The sequence below is a fragment of the Hyaena hyaena genome, unplaced genomic scaffold, assembly GCF_003009895.1.
Source record: "Hyaena hyaena isolate Hyena2069 unplaced genomic scaffold, ASM300989v1 scaffold_38, whole genome shotgun sequence".
In the NCBI taxonomy this organism is placed as follows: domain Eukaryota; kingdom Metazoa; phylum Chordata; class Mammalia; order Carnivora; family Hyaenidae; genus Hyaena; species Hyaena hyaena.
In genome coordinates this window covers 368,217-380,886 of record NW_024080670.1, presented here as the reverse complement: position 1 = coordinate 380,886, position 12,670 = coordinate 368,217, and the positions used below count along the sequence as shown (strand labels likewise).

Sequence of the window (12,670 nt, the reverse complement as noted above, 5' to 3'; positions counted from 1 at the left end):
GCAGGCTAGCAGGCTAGCACCTTGCTTTAAAGGCGGCATCAGGTATCCTTCAAACACGCCCACTAGAGCACTGAGAGATGGTCATTCCCAAGTTTATTAAAGGAACAAAATCTAACAAGCCCAGTGGAGACCAGAGGAAGTGAAAATTAATGTAGGTTATAACCATTAACAGCCACCGAAAAGCCTGAACGCAATCCCTTTATCCAAGGGTATGTACGGAGTTTCCACATGCTTAGTATTCATGGTGCGTCCTGGGGAAGCAGCAAGTTTGCCGCTGTGAAAACGTAAACAGCTCCATGCCTGCACCTTCCCAGGACGGAGCTGAGAGAGGGCACTGCAGCTGCGCAGGGCTGTGTAACAGGCTAAGGAGAAACCTCCATCTCCACGATCAATTCTCTGCAAGGAAGTGATTAGCATTTGACAGAGAAAACAGATACCCTAATCTATACTTGCGTCTGTGGGCAAATAAAATAGATCAGACAGAAGAGATTCCCACCAAGAAAGAAGAAAAATGTCGAGAAGCTGAACTCTCGAGAACAAGTAAAATTCTTGGTCCAATGGCCTCTTTAAAAAAGAGTTCATTTGAGGGCTGACTGCTCTAATTTTTGATTAAGTTCTAAAAGAAACAAGAAAAAAGTCTAGAAGTATAATTACTTTAATTCCTTTTAAAAGGACAGAGACTTAGAGCGTCATTGGTTTTTAGACAGCAGGGGAATGCTTTTCCACACTTAGCTCAGGATTTTCACAGTCATTGAATTTGGAACCAGAAGGATGGCCCCCCCCCCCCCCCCCGAGCCAAGTGAGGGTGTAGGAGGGAGAAATATGGCAAAACCCACTTTCAAATTCAAACGAGTCTTAATTTCAAAAGGAAAGTACTTGCTTAAAAGCTGTCCCGACGGTGAGGCCACTTACCTCCCTCGTTGGCACCAGCACCAGGGCGTAGGGGCCGTCGCTGCGCTGCGGACACACAAGGGAACAAGTGCCATGCGTCAAGGAACGAAGGTCACAAGGCCTTGGTGGACAGGACCTGAGGGCAGCCACTTGCCAACATCAGAAGCGGTCTCATTAGAGAGAGGGCCGCTGCCGCCCCCCCACTCTTCTCACGGAACCTTGTTCTAAAGGTTCTGCCTCATGAGATCAGACAAGTAAAAGAAATACATATAAAATCGGAAAATAGGAGGTAAAACTGTCATTATTAGCAGATGATAGTGTGTCCTAAAAAAAAATAAACACAAAACTTCAGAGAATCAGTTGAAAACCTACTTCAAAGAAAGACAACTCAGTCAAGTAGCTGAATGCAAAATTAATACACACAAATCTATGGTCTCCTGACATAAAAAAAAGTTAGAAAATACAATGGAAGGGGGAAAAAAAAATCACCCGAGAGCAGCAACAACAAAAAAAGTATAAAATCCATAGGACAGAAACTGTAAAACCTTTCTGAGGATCATAAAATAATCTGCAACTAACTGGGTGACTCCACAGTACAAATAAGCCAGTTCTAAGTCAACCCATAAATGCCACGCAATCCTAAGAAAACCGCCCCAAGCACACACACATGCACACGCGTGTATGAAACAGTACATGTAATGAGACAAGCTGACTTCAAAGTTCCCATGAAAAGTCGGTGTGCAAGAATAACCAAACCGTGTCAGAAAAACACCAGACGCTAAGACAATTTAGAACCACCATCAGGTAAAAAACAGACACTGGCATATAAACACAGATTATAATAGCAAACCGAGTATAGAACAGAATCAAATATATACAGAAATGTAAGAAATAAGGTGCATTTTGCATCAGTAGTGAAAAGATAAATTATTCAGAGGCCTCACAAGCAAACAAAGTTAGAGAAGTAAAGTTGGCCTTTTTACAGATGACATAAATCTCAGAAACTATGGTTTATATTATATAAAACTAAGAAGTGTTATAACACAGAAGCTTTTAACTTTAGAAGGGGCAAATAATACCTAAATAAAATTAAGTAATAAATGACAAAACAAGGGGAGAGAAAGGGCCAATCTCCTTCATTTACAAAAGGTCTACAATTCAATTAAGACATAAAAATAAAAAAGACCACAACAACTTATATAGAAAAATGGAGACACGACACAAATAGCTAATTTATGGAAGAATTCAAGACGCGGCTCTTACACACATGAAGATGTTCAACTCCACTGTCGAAGGAGCGACACGGAGACAGCCGGTGGTGTTACGAGGGCACGGGTGAGCGGGGCTCCTGCACTGCCGTGGGGAGCGCCAAGTGGCCTAACCCATTTAAAGTTCAATTATGGGGGCGCCTGGGTGGCTCAGTTGGTTAAGCATCTGGCTTTGGCTCAAGTCACGATCTCATGGCTCGTGAGTTGGAGCCCCGCACAGGGTGAGCTCGAGCCCCAACTTCTAGTGAGCTTGTGCCTTGCTTCTCTCTCTCTCTCCCTCTGTCTCTCTGCCCCTTGCTCACTTGAATCCTCTCAAAAAAAAATTTTTAATTAAAAATAAATAAATAAAATAAAGTTCAATTGTGGCGTCATCCACAAATTTAAATGCCACTTCCACTGATAGGGATTTCTGTAAATGATACACCCGTAAGCGTATGTTAAAAAGTAAAATATTTTACAGACTGCATTTATAATAGCCTTGTTTGTAGTGAAATAGTGGACGGAAGGAAAGTTCTACCAGCGAGGGACTGAGGCAGTAACTCGGGGTACCTACGTGCAGGACACCAGACGGCCACGAAAAAAACAAGGCCCGTGGGCCGGGGACTGCTGAGACGCCATCCCAAAACATGGAAGGGGAACACCAGCAAGGGAACACCACGCAACCACCTGCGCAGTGTGCCGAACACGACAGAAGAACAGACAGAAGCTCCGGCTGGGGGTCCAGGAAGTGGGGGGCAGGGGACTGTGCGCACCCCCACTCGCTCCCTCTGCAGAGACCAGCCCTGGGAGGGCCACAAGATGAGCACAAGGACCACCGCGTCCCCAGAGAGCCCTCCCACGCGGAGGACAGGGGACGGTAAGGACTTCTCGCTGTGTATATTTCGGTACTCTTTCAGTTTTTTTTTTTTTTAACGTGCATGGTGTATCTAAAATACGTACATAAGGCAAGACAAAAAGCAACCTGAGAAAGGCCTTGAAGTCAGGGGTGCTCCCGGACGCTTAGGACTGAATCAGAACAATGTCAGTGCGGAAGCTGAGTGCAGATTTAGAACAGATTCAATTACAAGTACGGTTTTCATGTTTTGCATAGGAAGCGTTTACCCATGAGGAGGAAAGGATTTGGAATTCAAACTCGAGCCGCCTGTACTCGACATCGAGTCAGCGAGGCTGCGCCGGAGCCCAGAAGGAACGGTAAACATGTTAGTACAACGGTACCGGCGTGCCGCACTGTGACGCTAGGAGATTCTGACATTTCAAAAGGTGTTACTACACAGAGAGGAAGAAAGAAAAATCAATTCCTCGCAGGGCAAAAGTGAGTAAAGAAGGATGGATGTGTTCTTAAAAAAAAAAAAATCAGAGTCCAAATAACTCAAAGAGCGAAAACACAGAAAAGCAATCCATCTTCATTCCATCGCCAAAGTAATTTAAGACTCTGCTGGACGCCTGGAGTTTCCTGCTCCCTCCAGATAGGTTTTTTACAGGTCAAATCATTTTATGATGAACTCCAAGGGTCTCTATTGAATATTCCTTGAAATAAGTGAATTAAATTTGGGCTTAGAGAACCCTTTCTACAGAAGACTTCAATCTTGGACAGAATGATCTGTTACCGACATTAAAATACACGGAGGAAGTAAGAACAACCACATGGCTTGTGAACGTCTCTGGATAGAAGCAAATAAAATCATTGCCTTTCAAACCAGCCACATGCCCGTGTGGACGATGGTGATGCTTCTCAACCGTCCACGCTCACAAGCTCACGGTGGCCCGCTGGCTCCACCCCACGGTGAAGTCACGGAGGCACAGAGGGCTGGAATGATTTGCCTGAAGACACACTCAGACCCAGGATTTGAGCAGAGCTGCCCACCACGCTACCTACCTCAGGTACGTCATCGAATCTCTCTGGTTCTCTATGAAGAGACAGGTGGGCTGGAACTACAGGACCCATTCCAGCTCAAATAGTCCCCAACTCTCCAACTATGTATATATAAATAACAACCTGCCGCTATCAAGGAACTGTCCTAAAATTTATAAATGCATGAGACTTTACCACATTTCTGCAATACTTTGCCTTTCTTTTCTAGCGAGGTAGCGGTACGATGCCAAGTCCTTTGTATGAATTATCTTACTCTAAGGTGCTCAACGGGAAGAAAAAATCAGTCCCCTGTAGGAAATAAATTCCTCACTTCTCCACCTCAGAGGAAATCGGCATTAAAAGTTCAAGTATCTTTCTTCTGTTTCCATGCACACATACACACACACAGTATTATTTATGAAATCAGACCATCCAGTACATACTGTTTGCTACTCTGCCTTTTGATCAACATGCAAAAACACCTGTCGAGTTCACAAAGAGTAACTGAAAAAAATGCCAGTTTTATGGCTAGGTAAGGTCCCATCACTTGGGTATTGTGCAGGGTTTCTGTTTTATTGATTTTAAATTATTTAAATAAATTCTAAATAATGTAAACGTTCATTGTGAGATAAAGTTAGGCTTAAAAAAATTACACAGATCATACAAAGGACTCCCTCACATCCTGCTCCCAGCTTCCTCAGACGGTATCAATTTTCAAAATCCCAGTACAGCAGTCAAAACCAGGAAAACCAACAGTGATGAGACACTACGAATTCATCAACCTACAGACTACATCCTGATTTCACTGACTTACTAACATCCTTGCTCCAAAGTCGGATCCGAGTCAGGACCACACATCTGCATTTAGCTACCAGGTCTCTTTCATCTCTTTTAACCTAAGGAAGGTCTTCAGCGTTTCAGGTTTTTAAAATTTTTTTGGTGACCTTAATACTTTTGAAGAGCAGTGGCCCCTTTGCAGAATGTCTCTTGACTTGGGTTTGTTTGATGTTTGCTTATGACTAAAGCTTGGCGAGAGCCACAGAAGTGACGCTGTGTCCTCTGGGCACCTATCGGGAGGGAGTGCATGAGGCGGACACATCTCAGCCCCGGGGGTGCCATGCCGACCACCTGGGCGAAGACGGTGACAGCCAGGCTTCCCCATGGTAGAGTCCCTGTCCTCCCCTTTGTGATTAAGAGGGATCTTGTAGGGAGATACTTTGAGACCTAGTAAATATCCCAGTTTTCATGCCGCTTTTGCCACTCCTTTCAGCACGTGACGACCCGTGTAGACGGTACTCAGCATCCGCCAGACGTGACGTTCCACCTCCATCACTTCCACAGATGTCCACTGGAATCTACTGGAAGGAAGGCCTTTCCTTCTCCCATTTCTCTATTTATTCCCTACCTTATTCGTATTGTGTGTACTCGCGGGTATAGGTTTTAGCCTCTGGGCTACGATCCGGTGCTATCACTACCTGTTGAGTCACTCAGTATCAAGACAGCCTGGCCGCCGCCTAACCCCGTACGTCCACACCGAGGAAAAACATAACCAAAGACCTCTTCTCATCTGCTTGTGCGCCCACCTCATCTCTGAAGGCAGATCTCACCATGTCCTCCCTACTGAGGATAAGCAGGGGCATATGTGTGGGATTCTGGGCGGGGCTCTGAGCTGATGCCGGTGCCTCTGGAGGCTGGCAGTTAACTGGCCTCCTGGGGAGCCGGATTCTGGCCCCTTTGGCCCAAATGCTGTCTAACTGCGTTTCCCAACTAAAGACCAGATTCTACCACTGCTTCCCGAGCCTCCATTTCTTTCTGTAAAATTAGATTAACAGTAATACCTGTGATGTTGGGGCAGGGGGTGGGGTTCAAGATTCGAGAAGGTAACACAGGCAAAGCATCCAGCACAACGCCTGACACGCGAGGGGCATTTATTTTACAAATGTTCTCTGTTGGACGTGCCGTGGCGATTACAAAACACAGTTATTCTATCCTCCCCTGGGCACAGTCTTCAGATGCGGTGTGTTTATATGACATAAACATCAATGAATAAATTTAAAAAGGGGTAGGAAAATAACGCTAAATGAAAACGGATCCTTTTGGTCCCACTGGTACTGCTTTGGTTCAGTTCGATGGTTGCTCATGTACCACGAGCAACAAACTCACCTGTATTTTTGATTTCATTGCTTGAAGAGACTGGACCACGGGGATGCAGTAGGCAAGAGTTTTACCTTTTAAAAAAGTACAGAAGCAATTAAAACTCACAGACCCTGTAAGATGTAGGAAGGGCAAAGGCAGTAAAGAAAACGGTCTCTGCTACCTTTGGGTAACACTAAACTCTGGGGACAGGAAAGTGCATGTCCTACATTCAAGAGAGGTAAAAGCCGCGTCCACCTGTCTGCCACAACTGCCCATTTTGCTCTGTCAATCCAGTACTTCCAAAAAACACGCTGTGGCTTCAGCCCCTTTATCCAGCTAAGAAGGGAGACAATGACACATTTCCCAAGTTGCACAAAAGCTCAACTTGACGACTCTCCTTCAAAGCTGGAAAAACCCTCCTTTAAAGTCATCCTTAACCCCTCAAATGAGCCTCCTGTCAAGGGCATGATCTGGGCAGCACTGAGGTGTTTAGAAGCCAGTCTGAACCCCAGAGCTAGACTCTAAAGACCAGAGAGAAACCAAGGAATGGCAAAAAAAAAAAAGAAAAAGCTTTGGGTTTCCACCCACCCGAGCGGTAGCTGACCTGGAGGGAGTAGAGACGAGCTGACCAGCCCCATTCGAGGCACAATAGGCCACGAGAACAAGTCTACAGACAATTTGGAACAAGAAAAATCTGTGCTCTGTGTTGGAGCAAAACAACTAGCATCCAATCAGCGTGTACTCTGTGCTTTATTCTAAGAAAATATTTATCCCCCCACTGGAGGGAGGACAGGTAGCTCGAGCCATAGATAGTGGACTGGGCAGAGCTCTGACAGAGGTCCTGGAGAGTGACGGCGGAACATGACCACGTCCGGGTCACTCCCGGTCACAGTACCATCAACCACCCCCTGCCTTTCACTGGGAGAGCAAATTCAGGGCTCTGATCAAGAGCAGGCATGGCCTCCCCTCCTCCCCCAACAAAACAAAGCCAGTGCCACCACAGACAGGCAACTTACTACGTGACCGTGGCTTTGGTACTGGGGAAAGAAGGGCCGAAATTAAACGGTGACTGACCTGAGCCCGTCTGAGACCTCACCAGAGCATCTCTGCCCTCCAGCAATGCGGGGATGCTTTGCTTCTGCACGCTGCGGCCACCCGAAAGAGAGAACACAGGCTTGTCTGTAATATCTCCGCGCCCCCTCCCCCCCGCATCGTGCTTACAGGCGGAGGAGAGGGACACACCGAGCGTAACTGCCCCCACGCTTTGCTTTGCCTGCCAACCGCCACCCCAGAGTATCGAAATGTTCGAGCAAAGTTGCCGAGAAGCTTCTGATGACTGGGGGAATAAAACCTCAATTAAATTTCTGGAACTCAGCTGAGAATGTTGAGGCGAGCCAGAGACTGGCCATTCTGGCAGACTGATTAAAAAAAAAAAAAGCACAGACGTGGTGACAGGCTGGAGCTACCGCAAGAGCATACCACACACACCTGCCTCCCGTGGCAGCAGTGGGACCCGGAAAAGCGTCATGGCAAGATTCCCACGCAAAAGGGCACGTGGACTCTTGTGAGCCACCTGACAGTCCGGGGCTCTGCTCACTCTCCAGAGAACCGAGGCACAGCCGTTACACGCACCAGGACGTGTCCACATGTGCATTTGAAAACAAACCACAGAAAGGACACAGAATTCATTTAAATTTGGTTGGTGAAACAATAAAAAATTGGTAAGGCTCTTTATTCTTCAATACTCATTGATTTCACCTATAAGTAAAACGTGATGATTACTAAAATATAAGTAAGCACAGGTGCTCACAAAAAGGCAGTTCATTTCTGCTCTGCACCTTTTACTATTCCACTTTCCAGATTTTCCAGAGGCCATCACTATGAAACATTCAAACAGTTTTTTCAATATCTCCAACCCAGTACTACTCCTGTCTTTTTGCCTGATTCTTACTAGTAAACAGCGACACAAGAAATTCTGTGTCGGGACATACTGTCCTCAGGGAAGCACAACGGCAGCAGGATCACGTGGACACACTGCACGAGTTCAGAGCCGACAGCACACGTGGACGGGGGCTCGGTCTCCTCGTTTAACAAGCGGGGGAACTGAGTGGGGAGTGACGCGGCCCTCAACGGGCAGCGACCTGGTAGTGCTGACACCCAGACAGAATGCGCTGTGTGTGTGCCCCAGGTCACTCGGATCTCACCCGGTGACACCCGCCCAAGTCTTATGAAAATCGAGACCAGCCTAGAACCCTTCCTTACCTGGTCATACTAGTCATGTGTAAGACCGTGTTTATTGTGGAAATCTAAAAGAGAAGACAAAACAAAAAAACAAAAAAAACACACACATTTTTAACTACTGATTTTTTTGGCAAAAACCTATTGAATGCAAAAAGAAAAAAGATACTGGGCTAAAACCGATGACTGTTCAAGTCGAGTTCTTCCAAGCCAGTGTCACCTGTGGGAGGTTCTGTCCCACCCCCACACAGGTGGCAACGTCTAAAGAAATCTTTGGTGGTTCCAAACCGCTGGCAGTAAGCGAGCAGAGGCACGGGCGCTGCCGGACACCTTCTGACGCACAGGACGGTGCTCACGACAAGGCCACCCGCCCCAGCGTCCAGGGCACGACCGGCTCAATGTCCCTGCTCAACCCCGTTCATGCAAAAACAGCTTACGTGGGGCACCCTAAGGGAGTCAGTGAGCTGCGGCCACTGGAGCGAAGGAAATCCAGATTCCCTAAAAGTTACTGCGTTTTCCTCTCCTCACTCATAAATGAGAGTAGAAACTCCACTCACGGTTAAATTAAAAAAAAAAAACTATCCATCTGTTTGTAGGAAACGGGTGTTAAAACAGCACCGTCTTCCTTCCGTTCTTTGTAACAGCAGACTACCCTGGATGGGAAGATGCCAGCTCAGGTCCCTCCCCATCCAACCGGCCTCGAGTCCCATCAGCCCACGGTTAGGACCCTGCCCTAGGGCAGAGCGAGTGGACGGTCGGCCCAATTTGAACTAGGTGAGGGGGAGTGTCTGCGTCCTCATGGCGGGGGTGGGGGTGGGGGTGAGGACAGCGGGCAGTAGCCCAAGCTCACGGGGATCATCCCAGAAGGGCAGCGCGCCCATCTGACTCCGCTCAGCTAACCCGGAGCAGAAACAACCGCTCTCTGATTTTTCTCCCCGGACGTTCCAAACGAGCGACCACATCGAACAAACCGACCACGCGGGATACCGGGAGATACTCACTAAGTGCGGGTGGAGGTCCAGCTCGTGAAAAGCGTCTGAAGTAAACACCTGTTCTCGCACCTGCTTCACTACAGGTCTGCAAATGACGGACAAAACCCGGGCGTCAGCTCCCGTCCACAGAGACAAGGGCCGAACACACTCAACTCCTCTCACTCCTGCACAGCGTCCGCCCCTGAACATACCTGTGGAGCTCTGGAATCTCCGGGTTGTTTTTAAATAACGAAGAAGTCCTGATGCACGGTTTCTGCACCCGGTCTGTATCACTCACACCAACCGAAGACTTATTCGGGGAAAATGGTTTCTCAGCCTTCCCCTTGAAAGTCCTTTGTGCTCCATCAGCAGCGGCTTTCCTGGCTGGGACGAATGCCGCCGTGTGCCTCCGTTTCGCTGGGGGAGCCTCGCTGGATGCCCCGTACTTCCTTCTAGTGGCCTCTGCTTGCTGCGTCGTTCCCCAAAGGAAAGAGCGACAAGAGATGCATTAGTCCATGAAGACAGACCTCAGAGTGAAGCCTGACTGCCCACAGAATTGCCTCTCTCCCTGCGGAGATCATTATGCCCCATATGTCAAGCAACAGTTTAGGGTCTGCAATCGGATTCTTTGACTCCGCTTTTTCCCCCCCCATAGAAAGAAAGAAAAAAAAAAAAGAAACACACACACACACACACACACACACACACACACACACAATCTCAGCTCATTCATCCACTAGACCTCACCATCCATCTTAACTATCAACTCAACCAGGAGGAGGGTGAGGATAAAGAAGGGAGAGCCCACCTTGTGCAGTGTGTACGCTAAGTCGATCCGTTTCCCTGGGTGTCCATCTACACAGCAAGCAAGGCCCGGGGAGTCTCCACCAACAAAGCCTGTTGGTGACTGTGCGTGGGAGGCTGCATCCCAGCTCATGCCCAGGAAGCGGAAACCCTCATTACTGCTCTAGCCCAGAGCGCTTGGATCGCTGGCATTCTCCCCCCTCACGCTGCCCCCCCACATTCAGATGGCTTGGAGACGATTCCTCCTCGCCGTTTCCATTCCAAATGAGAATTCTACTCCATCCATCACTTCTACCACAATTATTTCCAATCCTCCTTGCCTTTCAATTCCCCATCTGATAGCTGGTTACAGGCTACAACGCTCGCTATTTTATTTTTTTTGCCTGTTGCTTCTTATTTCTGTAACATGAATGTGGTTACCTGCATGATGTCCAAACTTCTCCTAGGAGAAGCAGCATCCAATTTTCTTTGGGGAAAAGAAATTCTATTTTCTTTGGCCTTCTCTTCCAATTTACACACGAATACAAAAACCTCCCATGAGTAGCTAGTGCTTATTATCCTGGTGTTTTCGTTTCTCTTGGAATGTATTCTCCCCTTAGCTTGAAATGATGAATTCCATTTACACATCAGCTTGCTTTAGCCACGACTGTCAGCTTCGGGCTAACCTACCAATAACAGTAGTTTGTTCTGGGCACCCCAGGACTCCTCTACCTGAATAATTCAATAAGTACAACTTTGAGGATTTAATACTAATAAAGTTAAATACTATTAAGTTAAACACAACCTACTGCATTTTACAACTTTACTTTTACAAAGTCCAAGTTCATGAATGTTCAGAGAAAAGAAAGAGATCAAGTCAGGTTCCAGGTCGGCTGAATCATTTGCAAGGCAGAATGAAATGTGCAGACGTTCCTTGATGTATGGAACTACAGACTCTCAGCATAAAAAGGCCCGAAGGCCACTCCTACCGCATGGACTTCCTACTCCAGGCTCCCTGACAGGTGGCCTTGCAGCAGGCCGTGCCTACACACCCCCTCCTGTCCTCCACCCGCCGCGGCAGGCCAAGTGCGAGGGTTTAGGAAGCGGTTTCTGACGTTCAGACAAGGGCCGCCCCCTTGACCATCTCTCTACTTGTCTGAGGTTTGCTTTCTGCAGCGACACAAAACAAGCTTATTTCCTCTTGGACATAACATTCCTTCACACGTCGTGAAATCTTTTATTTTCTTCTTTGGACAAAATACCCCAAACAGGACGTGAACTTTTGATCCTTTATCATCCCAGTCACCTTTTATTCCCATGTCAACTTTTCTCTAAAAGCAAGTAGTCAGAATTAAGCACAGTTACTTCACAGGGTTTCCACTGCCCTCAGGCTAAAATTTGGAAACCTGTAATATGACCTACAAAGTTCGCTAGAAGCTGGCCTCTGCCCATCTCACCAGTCTCAGCTGTCCTGGTCTTCCTTAATTCCTAGAATGTACCATGGTCCTTCCTTCCTCAGGGCCTTTGCACATGCGATTCCCATACCCATGTCTCCAACTCCCACTTTAGCTGGTTAACTCCTACTCATCCTTCAGATCGAGGCTTACTGGGTCCTCAGAAGACCCTTTCCTGACCTCTTCTCCCCACACAGTCAAGCCACGGTTCCTACTCTTGGCTCTCCTGGCACCCTTACTCTTCTCTAGAGCACTCAGTACAACAGGAAGCATAAAATGTAATTTGTTATGCGGGGTCAGTCTTCCCATTAGACTGTAAACTCTATAAGGAATTGACAGGTCTGTCCTCTGTATGGACTCATGCCTGCACAAAGTAAGTGCTCAATAAATAGTTATGAGGTGAACGACACACAATGGATCACCCCTCTCCATAAGCTGGACACCATCCCACTACCTGCTAGCTTTTCTGCCCCAGCGTCCACAACACATTCATGTAAAACACCCTACTGCTTAGTGGCTGTCAGGTAGCTCGATTCCGAACATACAAGGCTGGAAAATTAGCCAAGCCCTTGAGGAACTCCCCGATTAGCAGAAGAGACCAAAGTATAAAACCACACACCCAAACCTGTACTGGTACTCAGAAGCCGTCTATATGCCAAGGGTTGTGCAAGCACAAAGCAGCAGCCCACCACGGCCTGTGGCAAGGGGGGAGGGGGCCAGGACACAGAAACGCCACGAGGTGGCACCTGAGCAAAGAACACGCCTGAATCTACTAAAACCTCAGCTTGACAACAGTAAGCACATCACCTCCCTCGGAGTCTCTGGTCCTCCACCTGTAAAATGAGGGGGTTCTAGCAGATGACCTTTTGGGGCCTCAGGGCCCATTGAGGCCCCAAAGCCTAAATCCTAGGTCTCTGACATTAACACACTACAGCTCAGGGGAGATGCTAAGTGCCTATGTGAGTGATCTAATGTAGCAATACAGGTACTGGTATCATCCTTTTTTTTTTTTAACTTTTTTTTTTAAATGTTTTTTATTTATTTCTAGGAGAGAGAGAGAGAGAGAGAGAGAGGGGG

At 47.3% G+C, this 12,670-nt stretch overlaps 1 protein-coding gene across 1 annotated transcript in view; it reads right to left on the bottom strand.

Annotated features, from left to right (window-relative positions):
• The window catches only part of DDX31 (DEAD-box helicase 31), a 68,811-nt gene that overhangs the window by 53,761 nt on the left and 2,380 nt on the right, over window positions 1-12,670 (bottom strand). The window contains 6 exon segments of the mRNA XM_039229522.1: window positions 913-957; window positions 6,175-6,239; window positions 7,222-7,292; window positions 8,410-8,453; window positions 9,387-9,462; window positions 9,569-9,825. Coding sequence (XP_039085453.1) covers window positions 913-957; window positions 6,175-6,239; window positions 7,222-7,292; window positions 8,410-8,453; window positions 9,387-9,462; window positions 9,569-9,825 — 558 coding nt within the window.